The sequence below is a fragment of the Salvelinus fontinalis genome, chromosome 7 (assembly GCF_029448725.1).
Source record: "Salvelinus fontinalis isolate EN_2023a chromosome 7, ASM2944872v1, whole genome shotgun sequence".
Classification (NCBI taxonomy): Eukaryota; Metazoa; Chordata; class Actinopteri; order Salmoniformes; family Salmonidae; genus Salvelinus; species Salvelinus fontinalis.
In genome coordinates, this window is record NC_074671.1 from 48,140,460 (window position 1) to 48,163,272 (window position 22,813).

Below are 22,813 nucleotides of genomic sequence, written 5' to 3' on the forward strand. Positions count from 1 at the left end.
TGGGAACTCTAATGACATTCTCCCTCGAGCATTCAACTGTTATAGAAGGTAAAAGAGATGCGTGTCCATTAATGTTAATGTTTCTTTTGTTCCATTCTTGTTTTTTATATGGGAAAATATTCAACATGACATTGTTGATTATAGTAATGCATGTCGTCTAGATCCTTGCACGGGTTTTGTTGCTGTTAGAATCCATCAACTAGTAGGCCATGAAATCTTAAGAGGCTACCGTTTGGCTCAGGAAAAAGCTATTTCTTCCTGTGAGAATGTCTTGCTTCGACATTCACTCATGTGCAATGTTATCTGACTAAAGATTGCACTGGAGACTGACTTTGAGCAGGAGACACAGCCCCATCAATATTCCAGTAGGATATTCAAGCTGTCACACAAATCAAGCTCAAAGAATGATGCTTTTGCTGGTTTGACAGTTGCATGTCCCAGTGAATTGACACACATACAGTAGTTTCATTAGTTCGTCCTGGTCGTCTGTGCTGTAGTCTCTCTTTGACACACTGTTAGCTGACCAGCGCATTCAATATTTGTTTCTGGTTCCGTGATCATTTGTAACCTAGTAGTAGCAAGTCCAGACCTTCATTAAATAAACAAAAGGTATGTTCCCCAACCAGAACCAAATCTTGCGTGCTGGCCATGTAAACGAGAGACTAGGTCATTTGTACTGCTCTAGTAGCGTTCTATTCAACTACAGCCCTTCATTACATAAACAGAAGGTCCAGTATGTTCCTGACCTGAAGGTCCAGTATGTTCCTAACCTGAAGGTCCAGTATGTTCCTGACCTGAAGGTCCAGTATGTTCCTGACCTGAAGGTCCAGTATGTTCCTGACCTGAAGGTCCAGTATGTTCCTAACCTGAAGGTCCAGTATGTTCCTAACCTGAAGGTCCAGTATGTTCCTAACCTGCAGCTTAAGCAGAAATCCACAGGACAGGCGTGAACTCAAAAATACCGTCCCAGTGCACCTCAACTCCTAGTATTTACCCAAAGCCAATTAGCTCTAAGTCTTGATGTTTTAACAGGGACAGAAGAAGAAGTTCCCTTTCATTAGCTCCATGGCACTCCATCACTGTCAGGAGAGGGACTGATGTGTTGCTGTGGAATCGCACCACGGCGAAGGAACGGAACATAACATGGCTCTCGAAGTATCTTCTCCGATCCGTCCTGTCCTGTCATGTCACACAAAGAGCTCAGAGCGAGCCTGACACTGACATGTCGTGCACGTCACATGTCGGTTACTTACTGTGAATGTAAATAAGTATTCCTGCCCCTCCAGCGAACCGTGCAACCTGCGTGCTCTGCTGTTCTGTGTTGTTTCTCATCAAGGTGTACCACGCATCCACGTGATGGGGATAGATGGATGGTTCTACTGTAGTGTAGTTTGTGTATGTGCGTGTGTGTTTAATGTAGTGCAATGTAATGTACTTCTACAATGTCCCTCTGGGGCTCTGGCAGGCAGGGGAGGAGGAGAGTCTGGAAGTTTTATCAGTCTAAAAGCCACATGCAAAGGCTTCCCTGACTTTTCTAATTAGCAATTTGACGAGCAACGTTATGGCCTGCTAGGTTATCGCTGGGGATGACGGGGAATCTTGGATGTTTACAGTGTGATCGAAGGGCCCCCAGGCCTCCAGCCAGCCTAGCGAGGGACAGAGAGACAGGCTCAAAGACAGGCTCAGCCGTTAAGACTGGTCTCTCTCTCTCCATCTTCCTCTCGCTCTTTCTTATCCTGTCTCTCTCTTGCGCGCTCTCTCTGTCTCTCTGTCTTTGTCGCTCTCTTTCTTCTTTCCAGAGGTGACTGTTGTAAATAACGCTTGATTGCGTGCGACAGGGAGAAACCGAAACAGGCACTCTGAGTGGAGTAGGGGGAAGAGAGCACGTGTGATATATCATTTTCATTGTCACAGAGGCAGCAGGGGAATGTGTCATGCAGTTGAAGGGGAGAGCGAAGGGAGAGTCCTAGTCTCTCTCTAGTCTAGACTGCTGTGGTTGGCTAAGGGAGATTGTTTGAAGCATTTACTCTCTCCTGACACTCCTCGGCTCTCATACAAATGAATCACACCCACTGTAGTAGAAAACCAGATATATAGCAAACGGTTCAGTTTTACAGGGGTATTGTTCATTCAACCTCTCACTGAAGGTGCAACGACTGTGAACCAACCGCTTTTCCTCTAACCTGAGTGTGTGGTTTCTCTCTCTGTCCGATTTGAGTATAGAAATCATTCCAACCTACTATTTTCAATTGTATTATTTGTGTTTTATCCATCGATAAAGAGAACATGCTTAGTGTTGGCCATGTGTATCCTGTGTTGGAGTTATAATCGTCATTTATATCTACAGTTGAAGTCGGAAGTTTACATACACCTTAGCCAAAGACATTTAAACTCAGTTTTTCACAATTCCTGACATTTAATCCTAGTACAAATTCCCTCTCTTAGGTCAGTTAGGATCACCACATAATTTTAAGAATGTGAAATGTCAGAATAATAGTAGAGATAATTATTTATTTCAGCTTGTATTTCTTTCATCACATTCCCAGTGGGTCAGAGGTTTACATACACTCAATTAGTATTTGGTAGCATTGCCTTTAAATTATTTAACTTGGGTCAAACGTTTCGAGTAGCCTTCCACAATAATTTGGGTGAATTTTGGCCCATTCCTCCTGACAAAGCTGGTATAACTGAGTCAGGTGTGTAGGCATCCTTGCCCGCATATGCTTTTTCAGTTCTGCCCATACATTTTCTATAAGATTGAGGTCAGGGATTTGTGATGGCCACTTCAATACGTTGACTTTTTTGTCCTTGAGCCATTTTGCCACAACTTTGGAAGTATCCTTGGGGACATTGTCCATTTGGAAGACCCATTTGCGACCAAGCTTTAACTTCCTGACTGATGTCTTGAGATGTTGCTTCAATATATCCACATAATTTTCCTGCCTCATGATGCCATCTATTTTGTGAAGTGCACCAGTCCCTGCTGCAGCAAAGCACCCCCACAACATGATGCTGCCACCCCCGTGCTTCAGGGTTGGGATGGTGTTCTTCGGCTTGCAAGTCTCCCCCTTTTTCCACCAAACATAACGATGGTTATTATGGCCGAACAGTTATATTTTTGTTTCATCAGACCAGAGGACATTTCTTCAAGAAGTACAATCTTTGTCCCCATGTGCAGTTGCAAACCGTTGTCTGGCTTTTTTATGGCGGTTTCGGAGCAGTCGCTTCTTCCTTGCTGAGATACCTTTCAGGTTATGTCGATATAGGACTTGTTTTACTGTAAATATATATACTTTTTTACCTGTTTCATCCAGCATCTTCACAAGGTCCTTTGCTGTTGTTTTGGGATTGATTTGCACTTTTCGCACCAAAGTACGTTTATTTCTAGGAGACAGAACCCGTCTCCTTCCTGAGCGGTATGACGGCTGCATGGTCCCATGGTGTTTATACTTGTGTACTATTGTTTGTACAGACGAACGTGGTACCTTCAGGCGTTTGGAAATTGCTCCGAAGGATGAATCAGACTTGTGGAGGTCTACAATAAAATGTTACTCATGTCCAAGTTCGATATATGATACAGAGGTCTTAGCTGATTTCTTTTGATTTTCCCATGATGTCAAGCAAAGAGGCACTGCGTTTGAAGGTAGGCCTTGAAATACATCCACAGGTACACCACCAATTGACTAAAATTATGTCAATTAGCCTATCAGAAGCTTTTAAAGCCATTGTCAGGACCCGGTGTGAGAAAGTCACTAATAATCGGCAGAACCCAGAAGATGAGGCAGACACAGCAGTACTAGAGACGGTGGTTTAATCAAAGGAAAGATCTTCCGGCAAAAATATAAATCCACAACGTCCAAAACAAAAGCCAAGAGACAAAAATAGATATCTTCCAAAATACAAAGAAAATCCACAAAGTGGTAAGAACAGCAAGGGAAAAAACAAACCTCAAAAGACTAATCCAAAATAAACAAGAACAATACCAGAGAACCTCTGGAAACTCCAACAAGAGAAAAAGTTTAACAGCAGGGCTGGGGCTGGGTGCTAACGAACAAACACTGAGCAAAGAACTGAGGAACACACAGGGTTTAAATACTAACAAGGGAACGACATACAGGTGCAAACAATAATTAGAGCAAGGAAAAAACAAAAGGTTCAAAAAAGGTGCAATGGGGACATCTAGTGACCAAAAACCAGAACAGTCCTGGCCAAAACCTGACAGCCATGACATAATTTTCTGGATTTTCCAAGCTGTTTAAAGGCACAGTCAACTTAGTGTATGTAATCTTCTGACCCACTGGAATTGTGATAATGAAATAATCTGTCTGTAAACAATTGTTAGAAAAATTACTTGTGTCATGCATAAAGTAGATGTCCTAACCAACTTGCCAAAACTATAGCTTGTTAACAAGAAATGTGTGGAGTGGTTGAAAAACGAGTTTTAATGACTCCAACCTAAGTGTATGTTAACTTCCGATTTCAACTATATCTATCTCTCTTTGACTTCCCAAAGTGTTAAAAAATAACGATTGGGGTACATTTATTTATGTGTTCAAATTGTACATATTTCTGTTTGCTATCTAAATCCTGTTAACTACATGACTATGATGCAATAAAGAAAAGATGGAACATCAGAATTGCATTTCACGCTACATCACTTATGACATCACAAATGAGTTAGTTCCGGGAATTTAAGTACATGACAGCTGTTCATTCACCTGTCATTCTGTGTTCTTGAGCTAGCTTCAATACGTGTGAATTAGGTCCAAAATCTCCAAAATGAATTCTTTGTATGTTGGTGACCTCCACCAAAATGTCACCGAGGCAGACCTAAACGAGATGTTTAGTGAGGCTGGACCAATCTTTTCTGTCCGTGTATGTAGGGATCGGCATACACATCGTTCCCTCGGGTACGCCTACGTTAACTTTTATCAGCAAGACGATGCTGAGCGTGCCCTGCTCATGTTCAGCAATGATATGCTCGAAGGAAGATATCTACGCATCATGAGGTCTGATCCTGACTGTACCCTGAGGAAGAGTGGGGTGGGAAACATCTTCATCAAGAACTTGAACAAGAAGTCGATAACAAACAAAAACCTGTACGAGACCTTCTCAGCATTTGGAGACATCTACTCTAGCAAGGTAGTTTGTGACGAGAATGGCCATTCCAAGGGTTATGGTTATATTCAATACAAGACCCAGGAGGCTGCTGATAGAGCCATCGAGAAATTAAATGGCATGTTAATGGATAACGAAAAAGTGTTTATCGAGCGCTTTAAGTCACGTAAAGAGCGAGAGGAGGTGCTTGGAGCCAAGGCCAGAGAGTTCAACAACGTGTTTGTCAAGAACCTTGGCAGAGACACGAACGATGAGAAACTAATTGAGCTTTTTGGAAAATATGGACCAACCGTTAGTGTCAAGGTTATGAAAGACGATAGCGGGAAGTCGAGTGGGTTCGGTTTTGTTTGCTTCGAGAGGCATGAGGATGCACAGAGAGCCGTGAACGAGATGAACAGGAAGGAGCTAAACGGGAGACTGATATATGTAGGCCGCGCCCAGAAGAAAGCAGAGCGCCAGGCGTTGCTGAAACTCAAGTTTGGGCAGAAGAAGCCTGAGCCCAAGGCCAAATACAGAGGTATAAATCTCTTTGTAAAGAACCTGGATGATGCCTTTGATGATCCTCGTTTAAGGAAGGCGTTTTCTGCATTCGGAACAATCATCAGCGCCAAGGTGATGACGGAGAGCGGCCGCAGCAAAGGCTTTGGCTTTGTTTCCCTCTCATCCCCCGAGGAGGCCACCAAGGCTGTGACGGAGATGAATGGCCGTATTGTGGGAACCAAGCCACTTTACGTGGCCCTGGCTCAGAGCAAGGAACAGCGCCGACAATACCTGGCAGAGAGGTACAAGCAGAGGATGGTCAGTGTCATGGCAGTGCCTAACCCCATCATCAACTCCTGCCAGCCTCCTATCCCACAGGTAAATCCAAACAAGAGTCCATGCAGAAAATCATATATCCAACTTGGACATGAGTAATGAACATTTTATTGAGAAATGCTAACTTCGAATTCCATATAGCCTTTTACTTCAATGTGTACATTCCACAGGCCCAGTCCCATGCAGCTGCCTACTACTTCAGCAACCAACTGGCTCAGCTGAGTTCCAGCCCTGGCATGATGTCCGTTCAGCGGATAGCAACTCAGGCCTTGGGCCAGCGCCCACATCATCCTGCCAGTGCAGATGCAGCCACTGCCATGATCAAGCCTCAGTACAAGTATATGTGATACAATTAAATGTGCCTTAAATAAATACATAAGTACAGTACCATAAAGTGTACCAGCAATCAATATGCTCATCATTCATAGTGTGAGCTGTATTGATGTCTAAGCAGTTTGATTGTTGATGTTTAGGAATTCCTATATGTGGAACATACCGCCAGCTTCTCATTCATGAACAAACGTGACTGAAGCAAGCTTTGTTGTGCTCGTGAATCATTTCTCATATCTTCTCCCTTTCAGGAATTCAACATTCGCAGCTGGCGATGGCGTACGCAATAATCCTCTGCTCCCCACGGCAGTCCAGGAGCCTCACCAAGCTAAAGCCGGACAGAAATCTGTCCCAAACACTGGAGCTTGAAGCCAAGAGAGGAACAGGGTCCTTCAAACTTCTTTCACAGAAGAAGAAAGAAACATTTTAACAAAATTATATTTTACAGTAAAGGCCCAGTGCAGTCAAAATTATGTTTCCTGTGTTTTGTGTCATATAACAGCTAATGAAACTAAGACTGTAAAAGTATGAAATATATTTATCAGTGTTATATCCTAATAGTTGCTGGTTGAAAATATAATCTACACAGGACCTTGTAATCAGCATGTTTTGCATGGGTGGAGTTATAGCCTGCCTAGTGACATCACCAGGCAGCATAAGTTAATATACCAATAACAAAGAGAGTTCCAAACCTAGCTAGTTTTCAGGTTACATATCACTCCCACTAAGCCCCTCCAATTAGGTCCCTCACTCAGACCGCTCCCAGACAGTCCTAAAAAATGTGTTGTTTTGCTAAAAAGCTTATTTTTGACTATTTTATTGGAAAACTATTACAGTAAGGCACTTAATTGTTACGCAGAAATGATTTAATATTGAGATGAAAACGGCTGCATATGGACAAAAACAATCCATGTCATAAAATAAGCTAGACCTTGAAAGAAACAAGGGTCATTTTAGGTCTGGAGAAATGTGAATATGAGTTTCCTTTGTTTTACTTTTTTTTTTATGTGTGTTTGTGTGTAGCTGACATGAGTCGTGCTCATGGTTGATCATGGTCTCGTGATGGGGAAGCCATGCCTGCGACTTTAAAAATCATTGTCGGCCCATGGCCCTAAAGGGAGTTTCCTCTTGGTCTAATGGATATGATGGTGTTGTTGCTTGGCACCATGTAGACACTTGTGTACTCCATACCCATGTTCTCCACCAGCTTACAGCACAGCTCCACAATCTGAGGGACAAACTGGGGGAGAGGGAGGGAGGGAGAGTGTAAGAGGGAGTGACTTAAGGGATGGAAAGTTGCCAAAACACTGTTCTTCAAAGCACACACTGTGTTTTCATCCATCAGTGTGTCTCCCTCCAGGATGCAACAAACCTCGGCACATCTTAAAGGCCATCAATGGGACGACAGGCCTAAATACTGCGCAGTACATCCATGTCTTACAGTAGCTGCACCGCTCTACACCAGACCCGGGATCAATTAGTATCCATTTTCTTTCAAATACTTTAATCTTTTCGATTTCCTCTGTCTGTGGTGTCAGATGGGCAGGGTTTACACTTTGCACTTTTGAAACTGTTCCATTGGTACCAGACAAGCTCAGTCAAGTGCACAAATACTAATACTATTTACATACTACTATTTTATTTTTTTAATACTAGTAATACAATAGTATACTTTCAGTATTTACTAATAGTATTTTCTAATAGTATTTACTATTAGTACTACTGTTGTCTCACGTTGCTATCCTTCCAAGTCTCGTTCATTACTCGGCTATTGGTTTCCAAACGAATACTGTATGAGGAAGCCTGGACCAACCAGCTACATTTTTTTTTCTCCCCAGGCCCTGACCCTCCAGGGCCGTCTGAAGTTCCTGCATGGCCAGAACTGCCACCTGGATGACGGCTGCAACGTGCCCCCCCAACTAGCCCTGTTTGCCATCGCTACCCCCCTCCAGCCTCCATCCATCCTGGAGATCAGGACCAAGAACATGATCTTCAGGACCAAACACAAGCTGGACTTCACCCCCATGGCCTGCGACGCCAAGTATGCCCGCACTATTCAGTCTTACTTTCACATTATGATGGAATGTTGTTAAAGATCCACCGGTTATAGCTGGTTGAATTAACCTCATTAGAACCCCTTTTAAAAAACGGAACTCGTTGTAATCTGGTTGTAATGATGTCATTTCAACCAGTTTTGCCTGCTGGGGTGTTGCTAGGGTGTTTGTTACTGTGAAGTGGAATTTCTTGTCACATGGCTATAATATGTTTGAAGTAGTGGTATTTCAAACATATTTTCACTGCCATTGATGCCCTATTGGATTATGGTCTTACAATGATTATTCAGTCTATATTCTGTCTCTAATAAAAATACAAATAAGTGTTTTAAGTGAGAATAATCTGAAGCCGAAAGAGAAAGGAAATTCACGAGCACCACAATACCTATTCCGCCCATGCTCTACTAAGGTTTTCAGGCACACAGCTTTGACCTACTACAATAACTATGTTGGTATTGTACTTCAAACTATGTGTAGGCAGGATGAATAGGATTCAAACCTTCTCAAACAGTCTAATTCATACTCTTACAGGAGGTGCTTCCACGATAATGTGATTTGTACCACATGCAAGGTAAAGTATTTGATTCTTCACACTCCACAGTGAGAACGTTCTCATTACACTACCTTTTCATGCATTTTTTATTAAACGAAAGCAAGCTTTGCTATAAATACTTACAAGACCTTCAGGCTTTATTGAGCTGTTTTGTCTTGTAGTAATGTGGTGCATGCCTGTATTTCCTAAAACCTTTATTTTAGCAAAACATGTAATTGAAAAAAATATACCATAATAACATCCTTTTTGGTCAGTAGGTGCCCAACATAACAACAGGTGGTGTGTTGGACATAGTAGCTCAGATAGATAGAGCCTGTCTGCATGCCTGATTTCTGTAACCGTTAGCTTACCTGTGTAATATTGACATAAGCTCAGAACCAATTGTGTTTCAAACAAGTTATGTTTGTACTTGTATTTCTTTTTGCAGTAAAGATGGTGAAGCAACAATAATACAAATTTACAATAGGCCTAGGTCTAAAAATACACACAGCCAAATGATACACAGTTTGAAGTACAATATCAACATAGATAGTAGTTGAAAGCTATGTGCTGGAAAACCTTGGTAGAGCATGGGCACTCGTGATTTTCCTTTCTTTTTTCGGCTTCAGACCAATGCCTATTCTCACTTAAAAATATATATATTTTATTTCCGTGTTTTTTACACCGGAAGGTGATTATGCAACATTATTATACAACATTATAATTAAGCAATAAGACCAGAGGGGGTGAGGTATATAGCCAATATACCACGATTAAGGGCTGTTCTTTACCACGACACAATGCGGTCTGATATACCACAGCATTCAGCTGAGCATTCAGGGCTCAAACCACCCTGTTTATAATACAGCATAAAACATACTCTCCTTGAACCCTCACAATGTCATGTGTTTTATCAATCGATTTATTGATAAGATCCCAGTTTATACTCCTACTGATCATTGCTCAAAGCAAATTGTCAAGAGCAAGGAAACAAAGACTGAAGCAAATATTTACTATGCGATTACACAATGTAGCTGACTAGAGAAGTGCAAAATATGGATGAGCTGTTTTCAATGGAAGGGTTCTGAAAAATTATTTCTTGCAAAGGCGAGGAGTGATTGTGAATATATCATAGTTATCCACCTCGGTGGAAACGTCTTGGGACACATAAAGGGGACAGCCCTGGTGCGTGAGACACCAGCTGATTAGGAGGTAGTCATCCGAAAGTTCCCAGGACATCGGTGGTCTACTCTGTCATCACACAGTAGAGGAGTTGGATGTTTCAGTGGGAGGAGGACATCAACAAGCGCATAGAGATGGCCCGGCACTCTGTCAACCAGCTGGTGTTTGCATTTCTCCGTGACAGGCGCATGCACACAATTGGCCACTTTGCCATAAATCACTATGTCCTTGGGCATTACCGTAGGGCAGGGTTTCCCAAACTTGGCACCCTGGATGCAAGTTTTGGTTTTTGCCCTAGCACTACAAATTCCAATTTGTTATGGCTAATGTTAGCTAGGTGGCTAACACTAATGTTAGCTAGGTGCCTAACGTTTGCTAGGCTATGGGTTAGGGTTAAGGTTAGGAGTGAGGTTAAAGGGTTAGCTAGTTAGCTTTCAGCGGACTGGTGTTAGCTAGCTAAAGAAGCTAGCAGCTGGACTTTGTACAAGTAACGTTAGCTACCTAGCTAATCAAAATATCCGTTTGCATTCATTGATTAACCTCAGCTTGAATACCACCATATAGCTAGTGATATACATTCGACTAGGTTTGCTCATATACACTTCATATGACTGGCAGCATGGTGCAAGCAGCTCTGTTGTTGCCGAGCAACCAACCGAGTGTTAGAACTATGAGTTTCGGCTAAAGAATATTGTAATGAAACAGCAGGGAGCAGGTCTCGAACCCTCGACCTTCTAGCCCGAGGTCCGGCGCACTATCGACTGTGCCGCAAAAGCATGCTCGAGCGGCAGAGTCGATTTCCGCGCTTATAAACCCAGGGTCGTTACAATACGTTAGCATTGTCAGCTACAAAAAGGTAGATGATCGTTGTTTCTTAACAGGCGCAAATGTACACGTGAGAGCGATAAATTATACATTTAATAAAAACTGCTGCACCTAGAAACTTAGTCAAGCCGGCGTTTTTTAAGCCCAATAGTCACTTTATGGACTCTTTAGTCTTGTTTTAATCCAGCGTCTAGAATTTGAGCTAGGTAGGCGCAATAAATACTTCTAAAAATCAATTGCTAACTGCCCTATAAAAAAATCTGCAGTTAAAAAGTCTGGCTTGTGGTTCTCGGTAACGGATGAAAGGCTCATGACGAGAGGCGGATGAGTGTGTTGTGTACCTACAAGTTTATTTGGAATTTTCATTGAGATTGGTGTCATATTGGCTTACATATATTTAACACTGAGCTTCAACCAATGCCTACAATAGACGATTATTGTCTCGTCTATAATAATGGTGTTTTTGTGAATCTTATTTCATTGCAGGGGGAAGATCGTGCTGGGCTACACTGAGGCTGAGCTCCGGGTTCGAGGCTCTGGATACCAATTTATCCATGCAGCTGATATGCTCTACTGTGCTGAGAACCACGTCCGCAGTAAGGCTTTTACTATGACGTCTCTACCTTTAATAATAATAATGGAATATTCCAAATAACATTGGTTTAGAACAGTAACTTGACAATTTAACTTGATGTACACTACATGGCCAAAAGTATGCTCGTCGAACATCTCATTCCAATATCATGGGCATTAATATGGACTTGGTCCCTCCTTTGCTACTATAACAGCCTCCACTGTTCTGGGAAGGATTTCCACTAGATGTTGGAACATTGCTGCAGGGACTTGCTTCCATTCAGCCACAAGAGCATTAGTGAGGTCGGCACTGATCAGTCGGCGTTCCAATACATCCCAAAGATGGATTTGAGTTCAGAGCTATGTGCAGGCCAGTCAAGGTTCTTCCACACCAATCTCAACAAACCATTTCTGTATGGACCTCTCTTTGTGTACGGGGGCATTGTCATGCTGAAACAGGGAACTTTTGTGAAACATCACAGCACAGTTGAAAAATATATGGAAATCAAAAATGGATGGTGTTAAGAGACAGATGGGAGGGTATGAGTGGAGCTGAAGGGTGGGATTAATAACAAGATAACTCATGTCAAATATACTGTGTCTGTAAAATGTGTATAGGTTCAGAGCTTTTGTGAAACAGCACAGTTATATAGCAAAATAGAAATCAAACTGGATGAGCTTCAGCGATAGATGGGAGGGGTTGATGGTAGCTGAAGGATGGGATTGAAAACCAGCAAAAAATAACTATTGTAAAATGTACAGTACCAGTCCAAAGTTTGGACACACCTACTCATTCAAGGGATTTTCTTAATTTTGAGTATTTTCTACATTGTAGAAAAATAGTGAAGACATCAACACTATGAAATAACACATGTGGAATCATGTAGTAACCATAAAAGTGTTAAACAAATCAAAATATATTTTATATTTGAGATTCTTCAAAGGTGAATAAGAATATTTTGAAGATAAATACACAACGCAGAGGATGAGAGGACTAAAAACTAGAGTACTAATGGTATTTGGCCCAGATGTACTGCAAGGACTTCTGATTGGTCAACCCCAGGCTAGGGTGGGGGGTTATAAATGGCATCCTGTCCTTTGTTCTGTGGAGAAAAGCTGAGGACAGGGGAGACTGAACATCTACCTCTTAGCATAACGTCTATGGTATGTCCTTCTCAAATAAACCAATTTTTCTCCCCCTGATTTGCTTTGGAGCTTGTGTTATTGAAGAATTACATAAATTTCTAACAGTAGCAACCCTTTGCCTTGATGACAGCTTTGCACACTCTTGGCATTCTCTCAACCAACTTCACCTGGAATGCTTTCCCAACAGTCTTAACTTCTCTGGGATATGTGGGACGGTAGCGTCCCACTTGGCCAAAAGCCAGAAAAAAATGTAGCGCGCCAAATTCAAATATATTACTATAAAAATCTATCTTTTATGAAATCACACATGAAAGACACCAAATTAAAGCTACACATGTTGTGAATCCAGCCAACATGTCTGATTTCAAAAAGGATTTACGGGGAAAGCACACCAAACAATTATGTTAGCTCAGTACATAGCCACAGAAAAACACAGCCATTTTCCCAGCAAAAGATAGTAGTCACAAAAAGCAGAAATAGAGATAAAATTAATCACTAACCTTTGATGATCTTCATCAGATGACACCCATAGGACATCATGTTACACAATACATTTATGTTTTGTTCGATAATGTGCATATTTATATCCACAAATCCCAGTTTACATTGGCGTCATGTTCAGAAATGCCTCCAAAATATCCGGAGAAATTGCAGAGAGCCACGTCAAATAACATAAATACTCATCATAAACTTTGATGAAAGATACATGTTTTACACAGAATTAAAGATACATTTGTTCTTAATGCAACCGCTGTCAGATTTTTCTTTTTTACTTTACGTAAAAAGCACACCATGCAATAATCTGAGACGGCGCTCAGATTTAACAACATTTCTCCGCCATGTTGGAGTCAACAGAAATACGAAATTACATCATAAATATTCCCTTACCTTTGATGATCTTTATCAGAATGCACTGCCAGGAATCCTAGTTCCACAATAAATGGTTGTTTTGTTCGATAATGTCCATTACTTATGTCCAAGTAGCTACTTTTGCTAGCATGTGTAGTACACATGTCCAAACGCTCGCACAGATGCAGGCAAACGTCGGACGAAAACTTCAAAAAGTTATGTTACAAGTCGAATAAACTGGTTAAACTAAGTAGAGAATCAATCTTCAGGATGTTGTTATCATATATATCCAATATCGTTCCAACCGGAGAATTCCTTTCAGTCTCTAGAAGTAATGGAAGGCATGGCGATATCATGAGGAATGCACGTGACCAAGAACTGGCAACCTGCCAGACCACTGACTCAAACACCTCCCATCCGGTCCCACATCACAGTATAGGCTTCATTCAGCATTCTACAGACTGTTGACATCTAGTGGAAGGCGTAGGAAGTGCAAACAGATCCATATATTACAGGGAATTAAATAGGCGATGAGTTTAACATTGACCAGTCTAAGAATTCTCACTTCCTATTTGGATTTTTTCTCAGGTTTTTGCCTGCCATATGAGTTCTGTTATACTCACAGACATCATTCAAACAGTTGTAGAAACTTCAGAGTGTTTTCTATCCAATAGTAATAATAATATGCATATATTAGAATCTGGGACAGAGTAGGAGGCTGTTCAATCTGGGCACGCTATTCATCCAAAAGTGAAAATGCTGCCCCCTATCATAAAGAAGTTAAAGGAGTTCCCACATTTACTGAGCACTTGTTGGCTGCTTTTCCTTCACTCTGCGGTCCAACTTATCCCAAACCATCTCAATTGGCTTGAGGTGATTGTGATCTGATTCAGTACTCCATCACTCTCCATCTTGGTTAAATCACCATTACACAGCCTGGAGGTGTGTTGGGTCATTGTCCTGTTGAAAAACAAATGATAGTCCCACTAAGCGCAAACCAGATGGGATGGCGTATCACTGCAGAATACTGCGGTAGCCATGCTGGTTGTGTGCCTTGAATTCTAAATAAATCATTGACAGTGTCACCAACATAGCACTGCCCACACCATCACACCACCTCCTCCATGTTTCACGGTGGGAACCACACATGCGGAAATCATCTGTTCACCTACTCTGCGTCTCACAAAGACATGGCGGCTGGAACCAAAAATCTCAAATTTGGACTCCTCAGACCAAAGGACAGATTTCCACTGGTCTAATGTCCATTGCTTGTGTTTTTTGACCCAAGCAAGTCTCTTCTTATTAGTGTCCTTAAGTAGTGGTTTCTTGGCAGCAATTTGACCATGAAGGCCTGATTCTGAACAGAGGAGGTTGAGATGTGTCTGTTACTTGAACTCTGTGAAGCATTTATTTGGTCTGCAATTTCTGAGGTTGGTACCTCTAATGAACTTGTCCTCTGCAGCAGAGGTAACTCTGGGTCTTCCTTTCCTGTGGCGGTCCTCATGAGAGGCAGTTTCATCACAGCGCTTGATAGTTTTTGCGACTACACTTGAAGAAACATTCAAAGTTCTTGACATTTTCCAGATTGACTGACCTTCAAAGTGATGATGGACTGTCGTTTCTCTTTGCTTATTTTAGCTGTTCTTGCCATAACATGGACTTGGTCTTTTACCAAATAGGGCTATCTTCTGTAAACCACACCTACCTTGTCACAACTGATTGGCGCAAACGCGTTAAGAAGGAAAGAAATTCCACAAATTAACTTTTAACAAGGCACACCTGTTAACTGAAATGCATTCCAGGTGACTACCTCACGAAGCTGGTTGAGAGAATGCCAAGAGTGTGCAAAGCTGTCATCAAGGCGAAGGGTGGCTACTTTGAAGAATCTCAAATATAAAATATATTTAGATTTGTTTAACACTTTTTGTTGCTACATGATTCCATATGTGTTATTTCATAGTTTTGATTTCTTCACTATTATACTACTAAAAATATAGAAACCCCCCCGAATGAGTAGATGTGTCCAAACTTTTGACTGGTACTGTATATAGTATGAATAAGCTGGAAGTAGAAGCCTAGGTGTTGTTGTCCACTAGTTTACTCCAATTAGGAGAGGGGTAGTAGGGGTAGGGGAAAATAAATAAATAAAATATATTTAAAAATATATATTTGGGAATGAAAATCATGCAGACAATTACATTTATGTAAATTTATGGAATATACAATCTATCTGCAATATTAAAGCAGATCTACCTCTCAAAAATGTTTTATTAAAAAAAATATGGAAAGGGCCTTCCCCAAACGTTGGAAGCGCAGACTCGTCTAGAATGTCATTGTATGGATGTAGCGTTAAGATACGTTCTCATGGCATCCGCCAAACACAGATTAGTCCGTCGGACTGCCAGATGGTGAAGCGTGATTCACCATTCCAGAGAATGTGTTTCCACTTTTATTTTATTTTTCACCTTTATTTAACCAGGTAGGCTAGTTGAGAACAAGTTCTCATTTACAACTGCGACCTGGCCAAGATAAAGCAAAGCAGTTTGACACATACAACAACACAGAGTTACACATGGAATATACAAACATACAGTCAATAATACAGTAGAAATAATAGTAAAAAGTGTATATATACAGTGTGTGCAAATGAGGTAAGATAAGGGAGGTAAGGCAATAAAATAGGCTATAGTGCTGAGGTAATTACGATATAGCAATTAAACACTGGAGTGATAGATGTGCAGAAGATGAATGTGCCAGTAGAGATACTGGGGTGCAAAGGAGCAAGATAAATACAGTATGGGTATGAGGTAATTGGATGGGCTATTTACAGATAGGCTATGTACAGGTGCAATGATCTGGGAGCTGCTCTGACAGCTGGTGCTTGAAGTTAAGAGTCTCCAGCTTCAGCGAGTTTTGCAGTTCGTTCCAGTCATTGGCAGCAGAGAACTGGAAGGAAAGGCGGCCAAAGGAGGAATTGGCTTTGGGGGTGACAAGTGAAATATACCTGCTGGAGCGCGTGCTATGGGTGGGTGCTGCTATGGTGACCAGTGAACTGAGATAAGGCGGGGCCTTACCTAGCAACGACTTGTAGATGACCTGGAGCCAGTGGGTTTGGCGACGAGTATGAAGCGAGGGCCAGCCAAACAGAGCATACAGGTCGCAGTGGTGGGTAGTATATGGGGCTTTGGTGACAAAACAGATGACACTGTGATAGACTGCATCCAATTTGTCGAGTAGAGTGTTGGAGGCTATTTTGCAAATGACATCGCCGAAGTCGAGGATCGGTAGGATAGTCAGTTTTAAGAGGATATGTTTGGCAGCATGAGTGAAGGATGCTTTGTTGCGAAATAGGAAGCCGATTCTAGATTTAATTTTGGATTGGAGATGCTTAATGTGGGTCTAGAAGGTGAGTTTACAATCTAACCAGACACCTAGGTATTTGTAGTTGTCCACATATTCTAAGTCAGAACCGTCCAGAGTAGTGATGCTGGGCGGTCGGGCAGGTGCGGGCAGCGATCGGTTGAAGAGCATGCATTTAGTTTTACTTGCATTTAAGAGCAGTTGGAGGCCACGGAAGGAGAGTTGTATGGCATTGAAGCTCGTCTGGAAATTAGTGTCCAAAGAAGGACCAGAAGTATACAGAATGGTGTCGTCTGTGTAGAGGTGGATCAGAGAATCACCAGCAGCAAGAGCGACTTCATTGATGTATACAGAGAAGAGAGTCGGCCCGAGAATTGAACCCTGTGGCACCCCATAGAGACTGCCAGAGGTCCAGACAACAGGCCCTCCGATTTGACACACTGAACTCTATCAGAGAAGTAGTTGGTGAACCAGGCGAGGGAGTCATTTGAGAAACCAAGGCTGTCAAGTCTGCCGATAAGAATGTGGTGATTGACAGAGTCGAAAGCCTTGGCCAGGTCGATGAATACGGCTGCACAGTATTGTCTCTTATCGATGGCAGTTATGATATCGTTTAGGACCTTGACCATGGCTGAGGTGCACCCATGACCAGCTCGGAAGCCAGATTGCATAGCGGAGAAGGTACGGTGGGATTCAAAATGGTCGGTGATCTGTTTGTTAACTTGGCTTTCGAAGACCTTAGAAAGGCAGGGTAGGATAGATATAGGTCTGTAGCAGTTTGGGTCTAGAGTGTCTCCCCCTTTGAAGAGGGGGATGACCGCGGCAGCTTTCCAATCTTTGGGGATCTCAGACGATACGAAAGAGATGTTGAACAAGCTAGTAATAGGGGTTGCAACAATTTCGGCAGATAGTTTTATAAAGAGAAGGTCCAGATTGTCTAGCCCGGCTGATTTGTAGGGGTCCAGATTTTGCCGCTCCGGTGTCCAATGGCAGTGAGCTTTACAACACTCCAGCCGACGCTTGGCATTGCGCATGGTGATATTAGGCTTGTGTGTGGCTGCTCGGCCATGGAAACCCATTTCATGAAGCTCCCTACGAACAGTTCTTGTGCTGACGTTGCTTCCAGAGGCCGTTTGGAACTCGGTAGTGAGTGTTGCAACCGAGGACAGATGATTTTTACGTCAGTCCCGGCTGAGCCGTTGTTGTCCCTAGACCTTTCCACTTCACAATAGCAGCACTTACAGTTGACCGGGGCAGCTCAAGCAGGGCAGAAATTTGACGAACTGACTTGGAAAGGTGGCATCCTATGATGGTGCCACGTTAAAAGTCACTGAGCTCTTCAGTACGGAGCATTCTACTGCCAATGTTTGTCTATGGAGATTGCATGACTATGTGTTCGGTTTTATACACCTCTCAGCAACGGGTGTGGCTGAAATAACCAAATCCACTCATTTGGTGTCCACATACTTATGTAGTGTATACTTGTGGGGCGGCAGGTAGCCTAGTGGTTAGAGCGTTGCAGATCGCATCCCCGAGCTGACAAGATAAAAATCTGTTGTTCTGCCCCTGAACAAGGCAGTTAACCCACTGTTCCTAGGCCGTCATTGAAAATAAGAATGTGTTCTTAACTGACTTGCCTAGTTAAATAAAGATAAAATATATATATATATATATATTAGTACTTCATAGAGCCATCTATTTATGTGCAGTAAGTTAACTACATGTGGGTTAGAAATAGTATCTCAGAGGCAGACTGACACCACACACTCTCTCCTCTGTTGTTTGCTGACAGGGAGAGAGAGAGAGAGAGAGAGAGAGCGAGAGAACAATCGTTCAGCAGTAACAGTGTCCTACTTACAGTAGCATGTAAACACAATGACCCTGTTCTAACCATGGAACATTAAGCATCAGCATCACTGCTCTTCACACACTCCATACTGCTCTTTACAGCTCAGTGGTTGATGGCAAATATAACTCCCCCCATCTCTCGAAGTTTACAATATCACTTGCCCTTCCATCTCTCTGAGTTTTTATAGTACAAAACAAATCGAGCTCTCTGACTCTGAGTTTAAATACTGGAGGGGACAATTTGCCTAATGAAAGTGTTAAAATATGCTAGTGAGCTCAAAGACAAGCATGATGTTATTCATATTATTGTTATTGGTCAGTATCACTCCCCCAACTTTCTGACTCTTGAGTTTAAACGCCCGAGGGAACAATTTGCCTAATGAAAGTGTTAAAAATAATCTAGTGAGTGCAAAGACAAGCATGATGTTATTAATATCAACAACAAAAAATCCAGTATTCATTGTTGGACAGATAGTTATTTCAGTACAGTATATGCTGCCTTTTCAAACGTTTGACTCACAACCTTTCATTGCTTTTAGAAAGTAGTCCAGGGTCGTAGGTCGATGTGTCTAAAAGACATGTAGGCAGAACTTTGATTGGCAAACTGTCAGAGAGTTAGTGGAAGACTCTGGTTGTGTCCTAATAGTCTCTCCTTTCTCCCAAAGTGTACACTTGTTCACTTCCCTTCATGGATTTGAAAGGAAATGACTGGTATATTAAACTCCCTCTAGCCCATGCCTCCACCAATCCAATGCTTTTACATTTGTTGAAAGTAATGAACCAGTGCAGACTTCAGGAGGGAGGAGGGATTATTGCAGTGGCGTGCCGTGGGCCTGGGGCCTGGGCCTTCAGTGAGGTCCTACACAGTCCCACCCGAATTAATCTACCTCTTATTACCATCATTATGATGCCATGGCTCTAGACACTATACATTTAGACAGAAACGCAGTATAACCAGGCGTTGCGTCACCTTGAAATTGACAAAAACATGACACAATCAGAGTCTTTTCAATATTTCCCTATTTTTCTTCACCTTTTCATTGTGCTGCTCCGTTGTCCTGCGAGCTTGTTCGTTGAGCTGTAGATCCACTCGGGTGTTCCCAAAAGTTTTCAAAAGCACCATTGCTTGTAAGTGCCCAACCGTACGTTGGTGTCTCGTTGCTTCCTTTGGTTAGACAACTCAAGTTTGCACAGCCAGTGAGGAATCCAAACCGATCACTTGCAAATAATAGATATTCCCAGCACTACAGTTTGCAGTGCTTCTTGGAGCTTATGAGCCATTGATAGCGCTCGTAGTTGGAACTTTGAAAGTGGCGAGCGAACGAACCCCTTTCCCGCCTGTGACAGGCTTTGTAGCGTCGGGCGACCTCTCCTTACAATGTCTAACTTTTCTTGAAAAGTTTGTCTTGAGAATGGCGTTATAATTATATCCTCGACCAAATCGATATCTTCTCCTCCTTCCGCCATTGTGGGTTGAAAAAACAGCTTAGTAGTACGCGAATGAATTCGTTTATCAAATTCAGTTTCCTAGATCTGCATAGACCTGCCCATAGGACCTGCCTCTCAATATTGGTAATCCAATCAAAAGACGTGCACGCACTACGCCTGCTAGCTGGCTCTTGTGTAACACTGGAGCCAGCCAGCAGGCGTACAATAGCCAACTCTAAAGCTGATTGGTTGACACTCAATTTTCATTTCCATTCACTTTAAGCTACAAGCGCCCGCACTGTTGATTCTGAAGGCCTGAGGGCAGATTTTAGACCCCTGGCAACACATGATGGCTGAATATGATTGGATAAAAGATCTAACATAAAGACCAGCCCTCCAAATCTCAACCTGGGGCTGGAAGCAGTGAAACCAAGAGGAAAGCTATGAAATGAAGAGTATAACTCTTACTCTGGGGAATAATTTAACCTGTCTAGGATCAGCGTGGCGCTAGCGGCACACCCCCCCCCCCCCCCCCCACTGAAAAACCAGTGCCGCGAAATTCAAAAAAAATATTTTTTTTAAATATTTAACTTTCACACATTAAAGTCCAATACAGCTAATGAAAGACACAGATCTTATGAATCCAGTCAACATTTCCGATTTTTAAAATGTTTTACAGGGAAGACACAATATGTAAAGATGTACATCTATTACCTAAAAACACATTAGCATAATCCACCATCTTTTATTTGTCCACCAACACCAGTAGCCATCACCAATTCGGCTAAACTAAGATATTTATAGCCCCTAACCAACAAAAAAACTCATTAGATGACAGTCTGATAACATATTTATGGTATGGGATAGGTTTTGTTAGAAAAAAGTGCATATTTCAGGTATATGGCATAGTTTACAATTGCACCCACCATCACAAATGGACTAGAATAATTACAATGAGCAACGTGTTTACCTAACTACTAATCATCAAACATTTCGTAAAAATACACAGCATACACGAATCGAAAGACACAGATCCTGTGAATACAGACAATATTTCAGATTTTCTAAGTGTCTTACAGCGAAAACACAATAAATCGTTATATTAGCTTAGCACATAGCAATTAGCAGCCCAGCATTGATTCTAGCCAAAGTGAGCGATAAAAGTCAACATCGCCAAAAGATATTAATTTTTTCACTAACCTTCTCAGAATTCTTCCGATGACACTCCTGTAACATCACATTACAACATGCATATACAGTTTGATCGAAAATGTTTATATTTAGCCACCAAAATCATGGTTAGACAATGTGAAATGTAGCTCAGCTGGTCAGAAAATGTCCTTGCGCCACTTAGACAGTGATCTACTCTTATACATAAATACTCATAAACGTGACTAAAAAATATAGGGTGGACAGGGATTGATAGACAATTTAATTCTTAATACAATTGCGTTATTACATTTTTTAATTTATCCTTACTTTTCAATACAGTTTGCGCCAAGCGAAGCTACGTCAAAAGACATGGCGTCCTAAGCCACTAAAATGTTTCGACAGAAACACGATTTATCATAATAAAAATGTCCTACCTTGAGCTGTTCTTCCATCAGTATCTTGGGCAAAGGATCCTTTCTTGGGAGAAATCGTCTTTTGGTGGAAAGCTGTCCTCTTGCCATGTGGAAATGTCAACTACGTTCGGGATGAACTGAAAAGCGTGCCCAACTTTTCACATCGTTGCAAAAATAAATGTCCCAAAATCGCACTAAACGGATATAAATTGCTATAAAACGCTTTAAATTAACTACTTTATGATGTTTGTAACTCCTATAACGAGTGAAAAGATGACCGGAGAAATATAACAGGCTAAACTAACGCTTGGAACAGGAGAGGGTCGGTGTCTTCCACGCGCGTTACGCAGCTCCCAAAGAATGACTAGCTTCAGAGTTTTTTCATTTGTAGGGCCTGTGAACGCGCAATCGAGCCCGTTGGAATCGTCATCACGTAAAGGCATCCAGGGGAAGACGTAAGAAGTGTCCGTATAGTCATAGCAACGACAGTGCCCTTTTAACTGACTTCAGAAAAGTGGCCAACATTTCTCAAATCTGACTCCATGTCAGGGAAATTGCTGTAGAATGGGCTCTGTTCCACTTAGAGACAAAATTTCAACTCCTATAGAAACTATAGACTGTTTTCTATCCAATAATAATAATAATATGCATATTGTACGATCAAGGATTTTGTGGGAAGCCGTTTAAAAAATTAGCCACATTAGCATAAATAGTCTAAACAGCGCCCCCATCCCCAACAGGTTAATACGTATTTGTGGGAAAATATATTTAAAAAAAAAATTATATTCTGATGATGTTTAGGCCAGCAGAGAAGGCCTTGCTGGCCCTGACGGCCCACCACTGGATTATTGGGACAAACCATATAGACGGCGTTGGCTGACAAACGTCACAAAAATTATGCACGCGCATCAATGTGGCCTGAAGCAGTGTGTTTTTATGATTATGAGCGGTCAGATAACTAGCAACAATGGCTAAAAGCTTCCTTGTGGGGAACCGTAGGATGCTTGTTTCAGCTAGTTGTATCTTGTTGTTGATACCGTGTCTTGTTATGAGGTGTTTTGACAGATTTTCTGTCAATTCTAATATGGCAAAAATTCACTAGCTAGCTAACCAGCAACTCTTAATGATGTATTTGAGAGACAGGTGCTCATTGTGCAAATTAATTAATGTTTTCAATTAACATTTGG

At 41.9% G+C, this 22,813-nt stretch overlaps 2 protein-coding genes across 2 annotated transcripts in view; both read left to right on the forward strand.

The window, feature by feature from the left end:
- LOC129859558 (aryl hydrocarbon receptor-like) overlaps window positions 1–22,813 on the forward strand; it is a 79,969-nt gene that overhangs the window by 41,101 nt on the left and 16,055 nt on the right. The window contains exons 8-9 of the mRNA XM_055929454.1: window positions 8,103–8,305; window positions 11,344–11,453. Of these exons, the coding sequence (XP_055785429.1) occupies window positions 8,103–8,305; window positions 11,344–11,453 (313 nt within the window). The remainder of the gene's footprint in view (window positions 1–8,102; window positions 8,306–11,343; window positions 11,454–22,813) is intronic.
- On the forward strand, window positions 3,224–6,362 carry LOC129859559 (polyadenylate-binding protein 1-like). The gene has a single exon (XM_055929455.1). The coding sequence runs from the start codon at window positions 4,780–4,782 to the stop codon at window positions 6,031–6,033; it is 1,254 nt and encodes a 417-aa protein (XP_055785430.1). The 5' UTR covers window positions 3,224–4,779; the 3' UTR covers window positions 6,034–6,362.

Bases quoted from the DNA above. Each gene is read 5' to 3' on its own strand.
- LOC129859559 (XM_055929455.1), top strand. From the start codon at position 4,780: ATGAATTCTTTGTATGTTGGTGACCTCCACCAAAATGTCACCGAGGCA.